The sequence below is a fragment of the Antechinus flavipes genome, chromosome 2, assembly GCF_016432865.1.
Source record: "Antechinus flavipes isolate AdamAnt ecotype Samford, QLD, Australia chromosome 2, AdamAnt_v2, whole genome shotgun sequence".
In the NCBI taxonomy this organism is placed as follows: domain Eukaryota; kingdom Metazoa; phylum Chordata; class Mammalia; order Dasyuromorphia; family Dasyuridae; genus Antechinus; species Antechinus flavipes.
This window is the reverse complement of record NC_067399.1, coordinates 616,191,934-616,200,362: the sequence shown is the minus strand read 5'-3', so window position 1 is coordinate 616,200,362 and position 8,429 is coordinate 616,191,934. Positions and strand designations below refer to the sequence as shown.

Below are 8,429 nucleotides of genomic sequence, written 5' to 3'. Positions count from 1 at the left end.
TCAGTTTCCACATTTACAATGTGAGATTTTGGTCAAGGTGATCTCTAAGGTCCCTTCCAAGTCTAAATGACCCTAAGATCTTTCACTCCCCGGCACAGAAACTTCTTGTGCCTCCTGTATCAGATGGGGGAAAAACAGTCGCTGTCGCACGTTGACAAAGATGCAAGAAAGAAGGATCCAGGGAGGCGACATGCCCACGGTGGCAAGGCCCCCACGGGACTAAGGGCTGAGCCTCGAGCTTCTCGGACCTTTTATTAGATCTGTATTTTACAATCTGGCCCTGGCGCCTTCTCCCAGCAGCTGTTCCCTGGCAGGGGTGGGAATGCCACACGCCCTCAGGGACTCCTCTCAAAGGTCAAGCATGCCTCAAGAGGAGCTGCCCAAGCAAGGATCGTTCGGTCCCGGGATTCTAGCTCTGCCCTTTTACGTTCGCCCTCCCTCCATCCGACTGTGCCGTCATTGTCGCCGAGAATGACGTTTCCAGCCATAGGAGAATCTTCCTGCCACTCGAACATTAGCTCCCGCTCACACCTAAGCCGGCTCCGGTTCCCCCTCCTTTCCCGGCTTCCGCGTAATTTGCCGCGATCGGGTTGGCCCAGGTGTTTGGCCCTCCTCAGCGAGATACCCCGTGAGTGGCTGAGTGAAGGCGCGAGTTTCCGCCTCCCTTCTATCATTGGACCGTGGTTAGCACTGCCCAGTCCCAATGGCTGAACGCGAGAGTCTCCTCCCCACGCGACCATCTGTGCAGCGTCTTGGGCGCGATAGGCTGGTGTCTCCTGTCAAGGACTTCAGGATCGACGCCTTAGGAGCCGGAGCTGGACCCGGAGGAGTGCGCGCCCTTGCTGCAGCCCTCGGCCTCGCCATGCCTACGTCCATCTTCTCTGATGTGCCCCAGGCTCAGCCGGTCTTAGTCTTCAAGCTCACTGCAGACTTCCGGGAAGACCCAGACCCCCGCAAGGTCAACTTAGGAGTGGGAGGTGAGGATGCTGCGGGGAAAGGGGAATGGCAGGCCGGGGGGAAGCATCGCCCATGCGGCGATGCTCTGCGGCTGTCTGCAAACTCGCAGGGCCGGGGTCCAGTCCGCCTGTTTCGAAGGTGGAGAAACTGAGGGAGAAGAGATCGATAGGTTTAGGGAGGGAGCGTCATGGAAAGCGAATGCAGCCCCGCTGATTTGTTCGCCTTTGGGGAGACCTTGGAGAAAGGTCGATGCTCAATCTTGGCTGCTGTGATCTGTTCTCCTAACCCCTGGCTGGGAGCGCTATAGTTCGTAGGGATATGTTAACGTACCCTGACCACGAGGGAGGCATTTTGGCTTAAGGGTCAGCTCTGGATTTGGGAGTCCTTGAAGCTGGCTGTATTGGTTTTTATGACCTTGGGAAAATCCTCGCTCTCTCTGTTATAGTAGCATAATAATATCCTCTTTTTTTTTTTTTTTTTTTCTCCTTCTCGAGCTCAGGAGAGAGAATGCCACGGGAACGACGATTCTGGGAGGCTTGAAGTAGTTTTAGTGGGGACGGGGATTGTCCTTTCCGGCGGGACTTCTTTACCACATGAATGCCTCTCCTGTGTATTGTTTACTTGTGCCACTCACTTTACTGGATAAAGGCCGAAGACCCCATTCTGTGGCCTGAGAAGCTTTGAAAACTTTAGGCAAGCAGAATGACCTCCCCGAGTCTGCGTCCTTGCGTGTTAAAATGAAAAAGTTGGTCTAGATGGCCTCTGAGATTTCCTCTTATTTTAACGTAACGCGATTTATTTGCTATTTCAGCACCACCACGTGGATGTTTAGGCTTTCATAGCTAATTCCTTGGCTTATCTGTCTAAAGAGTGCCTAGTAGTTTGAGAAATAGCCTGTAGAAGGAACATTAGATTACATTAGAGATGCGAGGAAAGAAAAATGTGTTAATTGGAGAAGGGCTAGGAGACGTTTTTCTCATTGTAGCCGTCCTGTTTACAACAGAAATACTGACACCTTTGCGTAAAGCGTATCCAAGATGGCCATAGACAAAATGTTTTAATAAGACTTTAGATTAGAGGAAGTGTTTGTTTGAATTACCTGAATGGTGGTGGAATGGCCAACTATAGGCTATTCTTTGCCCAATCCTGTAAAATACACATTCTACTGTGGTCTTTTTCTATTCTGGAGAAATGATGTTTATCTAAGGATAGTCTCTTTAGAAAAATTATAAGAAGTTAATTGGGTTTTTCTTTATAATACGTTAGTTTCTTTGGTTCTAAAGGTGCAAAGCCAAATAGGTTATTTCGGTGTTTTCTGTTGACATGGAATAGATATATTCTGCTTTTTGTTGTCTACAGCTCTTGAGTTGGAGCTGGCTAATAGTGGTGATTATAACTGATTTTATGGTTAAAAAATTTTAAAAAACAGTGAAATTAAGCATTGTTGTAATAATGTCTTTCTAAGTTCTTTTTAGAACATCAGGTAGCTCTCTTCCCAGAGTTTTTAGAAACATTGGGCAGTGGAAACTCCTTTTACCATGAAGACCTGCAGTTTCTCTTAGAGTTTTCTGGGTGCACTGAAAGTTTTATCAATTTGTTTAAGGTCACACAGCCTTGTCAGATGCAAAACTAATTGCAAAAATAGTCTTCTGTCCACTTCATCATTAGGTCTCAGAATCAAAGAATCATAGGTTCCCACAACTATCTAGTCTTTTTTTTAAAAGCCATTTTGCAGATGAGAAAACTGAGGCCCAGAGAGGTAAAGTGAACTGTTCCCAAAGTCACATTCAATAGTGTTAGAATGGCATTTTTTAGTATGTTATATGAAGTCTTCAGATTCATTTAAACTGTGTACTAAAACTCCCTATTCACAACTGGTTACATTAGAAGCCTGTTTGTGGCATCTTTGTATCATTGCATCCGTGGATTTTTGGGTTTTTTTATTTGTACATTGCTACTGTATTCTCATAGTTGAGAGAATATAAGTTACAGCTTTCTTTTACTAAAAGTTACACCTGTGAAAGAAAATTGCTTCTAGGGAAACTCTAGGAAGATGTCCAGTTTGCTTTACTTCGATTGGTTGCATTTTATTGTAAATTTGTCAATTTGATTAATGCACTATAGTTTCTAGAACCCTACTACCTAGTCTTTGAATCAGAAGGATTGCATTTGAATTCCAATTACTACACCTACTAACTTAAGCAAGTAGTTAGGACACTAGGCCTGAGTCTCCTAATTTGTAATATCAAAAAAAAAAATACTACACTACTCATTTCATGAATAATAATATTGTTCTGCTAGTTGGATTTTTGAGGAGGGGGAGAAATACTATGTAAAATTTTAATGGATTGGGAGGTAGATAGCTAAGTGATATAGTGGATTGAGTGCTGGGCCTGGAGTCTGCAAGATTCAACTTCCTAAATCCTATACCTATATGACTTTGGGCAAGTGACTTAACCCTGTTTGCCTCAGTTTTCTCATCTGCAAAATGAGGTAGAAAAGGAAATTGCAAATCAATCCAGTATCTTTGGCAAGAAAGATGCCAAATGGAGCCACGAAGAATATGACAGAACTGAAAAAATAAGCAAATATTAACAGGTCACTGGATCAATCTATTTTAGCCAACTATTTTCATTCTTGTATTCAAATAGTTTCTTTCTCCAGGTATTTGTTTCTTGCTATGATACTTAACATATCTTTAATTTTTAAAAATCTGATCTGTAGATTTATTGCTATGGGGAATTCCTGATAAGGAAACTCTCCTCTATATAGTCATGGATTTAGAGATCTGTTTGGGATTCCTGAGGAATAACTTGGTGTCCTGGATCTCACTGCCAGCATGTGTCTGAGGCAATTTTGAAATCAGGTTATTCAGTTAATAAATAGTTTATTACATTTTAAATATAAATAATAATATTTTTCCAATTACATATAGTGACAATTTTTGATATCCATTTTTATAAGACTTCGAGTTCTGAATTTTTCTTCTTCTCCCCTCTCCATTTCTTCTTCCTCTTTCTCTAGACAGCAAGCAATCTGATTTTGGTAATAAATAATTTTTGAGGGTTTATTAAGTCTACTACTAAATACTAAGGCTACAAAGAAAGGTAAAAGACAGTTCCCGGTCTCAAAGAGCCGGAGGCTACTTGCAAACAAGCAATATTCAGGATAAATAGTAGATAATCACACAACACAAGCACTAGCCTTAAAGGAATTAGGAGAAGCTTGCAGGAGATAAGGTTTTTGTTGGTATTTGAAGAAGACCAGCGGTAGCCAGGAGCCAGAGCTGAAGAGGGAGAGTATTCCAGGCACTGAATGGCCAGAAAAAATGCCTGAAGTCCGGTAGTGAAGTATCTTGTTGGAGAAATAACAAGAAAGTTGCTCCTGCTGTTCCTATATAGACCCTGGCCCACATATATATTTAGATCCAACACTATTATTGGTTCTTTGAGCAACTGAAGACTATATTTGGGTATAAGACATAATAAGAAAACCCAGAAAGTTTTTTTCTGATCTACCCCCAGGGTACTTCTTGTTTTAATTTAAACAAGGCAAAATTATTACAATATGATACTAACAGACCTTGTAATATTGATATATTACTTAATGCTTTACAGATGAAATGAGGTTTATATGCATAATCCCATTTGATCCTTAGGACAATTGAGTCCTTTATAGGTCCTTTAACTAGTAAATGATTTTCAATTCACTGAAGTCCAGATTGCTTTCTGTTATGTAGTTCTTTTTAAAAAATAGTTATAAAAATATTTTAAATAAGTTCAGAGACCTCAGATTCTTATATATAGTATTCTTAAAACCCTAGTGTTATGAAGTCATTAATATCGTGTAAGAATAATTATAGAATCCACTTAATTTTCTGTGTTTCCCCCCTATTTTCTCATTTCACTGTTCTCCCTCCAAAGGAAGTTGGTATAACCAGGAAAGGAATGGGTTGCAGCAGGTGTACAAAAGTTTGATGGTACCCTTAATCTAATTCACCCTTTGGACTCTTCTGGTTTAAAAGGGTGTCTTAGTTTATAAAGTCTTGCTTATTTCTAGAAAAGCAAAAATCTGAGAGACATCTACCAGGGGACCAGGAAAACTGACCAGAGATACTCAATTTCACTGGTACAACTGGCTCCTATTAAAACCTTTATTAAGGTCATTAGGCAAAAGGCATCAATAATAATATCAAACCTAAATATGTGTGGGCCAGGCTTTGTGTAGGAGGAAGAGGAAGCCACAAAAGAAAGCATTAAGTCCATTTTCCTTCTGCAAATTTCTATTCACTCTCAAAAAAATGCAAAAAAAGTTTTTCAAGGATATACTAAACATAGTAAAAGTTGTATAATCATAGAATGTCTATTTTTTCTACATAGACAATTTTATATTTTACTCTTTTGAAGTCGGCCATGCTACCTACCTTATTCATCATTCTTGGCTCTGAATGAGTGTGGCCTGCTTTCACAAATGAAATCCACCCGACAAAGATTGAAGACCTGCTATCACCACACAAGAATGTCTTCCCAGCTCTTCAGGAGAGTTCCAAAAATAGAATGAGTGCTAGCAACTTTATTGCAATGATTCCTAATGTGACTACTATAAAGAGAAATACATTATTGAATAAGGTCTGGCATTTTAAAAAATCAGGTACCTTATTTTAAAATCATACTTCATAAATTTATCCTATCTCTTTTTTTGATAGTTACTAGATAGGTAACTAGTCAATTCAATGAATGAATAAAAATATCTTCAAGTATGTTACTGATAAGATATGGCTCGTGGCAGGAATGTGGATTGGTCTCTTAGTTCTCTAGAACAACAAGGCTGCGATAAGAAAAGGCATTTTATTTAAGAGAGAGACACCAAGATGTTCACTTAGTGGGCAGTGACAAAGAATTGCAAAGAGACATTTTCTCAGGGCTTACTTTTATACAAAAAAAAAAAATTGAAACCCATTTAAGTTTTGCATCCAAAAGGAGCATATTTGAGATAAGTTGTTCTGAGCGAGGCTGTATTGTCCTCATCATTACCACATGGCTTGCACTAAATATATAAAAATGAGAAAATGCAGACCAGCTAAGTGGTGGAGATAGCATTTTGATCTTATTTTGAAGTCACAAGGATGGTGAATAGAGTGTATTTCTTTTGATTTCGATTATTTGATTAAATCTCCCAAAATAACCTTGTCAGTAAAATTATGTAAATTGTTCTGTTGGATGGTTTCATGGACCAGCTTGGTGTAATGGAAAGGACACTGGATTGTGTTCTAAGTAAAGTACTTTGTAAACCACAAAATATAATTATGAACTGCTATTATTATTTACCTTCCCCAAGAATGTTGATTCGTGCTTTGGTGTCAAAAGCAGCTCTGTGGTGGAATACCATAGAACCTTTGGGTCTAATCTTTCCTTTCCTTTCCTTTTCCTCCCTTGTAAATCAATATATTTACCTTAATCAGTTAGCCAGATGAATTAAATTAGTCTAATTTAAATAATTGACTAGTTAACTGATTAATTAGATCAAATTAGACTAATTTTATTAGTTAGCCAGCTTCAAAGCTAGGGTGTTTAATAGAATGATATGGTTTAGAAAAATTAGAAATAGAACATTCCCTCTCTAAATTTGGGCGATGTTCTCCCAGAGACACATACTGAACACTGAGAACGTGTGTGTGTGTGTGTGTGTGTGTGTGTGTGTGTGTGTGTGTGTGTAAGCAACGTGCACAGAAGAGTTTACAAGTCTAGAACACATGGCCAGGCATATATCTGGGGGAGGGGAGTCATATACTTAGGCAACAAATATGGCACATTCATGGAAAGGCAACTTCTACCTCCCATGCTTCAGGCCTTAATTCTTTTCAACATTTTAATCAATAATTTGGATGCTTAAACTGATGGAACTGGAAAGGAGACCTAATTGGATAGATAGTAAAATGATTTAAAGTATTCCTAACAGGCTAAAATTCTGACTTGGGTTGAATTTATTAAAATTCAATATGGATAAGTATAAATGACTTCATTTAGGTAAAAAAAAGTTGGTTTTTTTTTTTTTTTTTTTGCGTGTGTGTGTGTGTGTGTGTGTGTGTGTAAGTGTAGGGTAGGACATGCACGGCTCCCCACCTCCCCCATTCATTTGTTCATTTGAAAAAGATTTGAGAGTTTTATTTGATCACCAGCTTAAGGTGATTTAGATTATGGTGCAGCTACCAGAAAAGTTAATGCAATCTTAGGCTCCATTAATAAAAACAGTAGTCCCATTGTCTTCCATGCTACTTAGTGCCCATTCTGGAGCATTGTACTCACATTTGGGAGCCACACTTAAAGAGTGACATTGCTAATGCAGAGATGGAAGTTTAGGTTGATAAAAAGATGTAGGAGTAGAGAAGAGGATGGGACACAGAACAACTAGTTTTTAGTTATTAGTTGATCACACAGAAGAGGAGGATGTGTATTGCTGTATATGTAAATTAAGGACAGAAGTTATAGAGAGACATTTTCAAATTGCATTTGAAAAAATTTTTTCTTATATTTACATGGTCTTAACACTACAAGAAGCAACTTCATAGAGCTTTGGGACTAAGAGGAATCTTGTTGTTCCACCCGTGTCTAATTCTTAATGACCCTTTTTCTTGGCCAAGATAAAGTGGTTTACCATTCCTTTCCCAGCTCATTTCACAGATGAACAACTGAGGTAAATGGAGTTAAGTGTCTTGCTCAGTATCTCATAGCAAGTAAGTGCTAAGGCCACATTTGAATTCTGGAAGATGTCTTCATGACGCCACTGTGATATCTAACTACTCAAGGAGGAACCTTAGAGGTTATCTAATTCAACCCCTTCATTTTTACAAATGAGAAAACTGACTTCAAAATTTAAATGACTTATTCAAGCTCATATAAGTGGTAGGCAGTATGAAAATCTCTTAACTCTTACAGGCATATTGTGTGCTGGACTTGTGGTCAGAGAACATGAGGGATTGGACTAGATGACCTTTGAGATCCCTTCTAGCTCTAGTTCTGTGATCTTTTGACACAGTTCTTTCTATCACACTTCAGTGTTTGAGGTAATGACCTATTTTCTTTAAGGACACATAAGCAGTAGCTAGAGAACCATTGTTTAGGGATGCTCCAGAAGAAATCCTAGCTCTCATCCAACTTGAAAATACTCTCCTCGATTCTGTAAATCATAAGTGTCACAAACTATTCTGGAAAGTAAAGTAATAATTAGGGTTTTGCCCTAAGGTAAAGATAATAAATATTGGTCATTAAAATTAACAAATATTCAAAGACCAATATAGAAAATGCAGCAAGATCATAAATGTTTGTAGAAGTGAAGCCTTGAATAATTGAATAATTAAGGCTTTATTGGAGAGTTTGTGTCAAAGGGTTTTGTTCATTATTAATTCTTGCAGATGCTATCTATGTGTGTTTGGCCAACAATGTTGGTCATTCTCCTTCTAAACTGTTTGCCCT

General features: G+C 39.0%; 1 protein-coding gene across 1 annotated transcript in view; it reads left to right on the top strand.

The window, feature by feature from the left end:
- Nucleotides 1-688: 688 nt before the first annotated feature.
- GOT1 (glutamic-oxaloacetic transaminase 1) overlaps nucleotides 689-8,429 on the top strand; it is a 30,957-nt gene continuing 23,216 nt past the window's right edge. Inside the window, exon 1 of the mRNA XM_051981840.1 lies at nucleotides 689-977. Within this exon, the coding sequence (XP_051837800.1) occupies nucleotides 704-977 (274 nt within the window). The 5' untranslated portion in view covers nucleotides 689-703. The remainder of the gene's footprint in view (nucleotides 978-8,429) is intronic.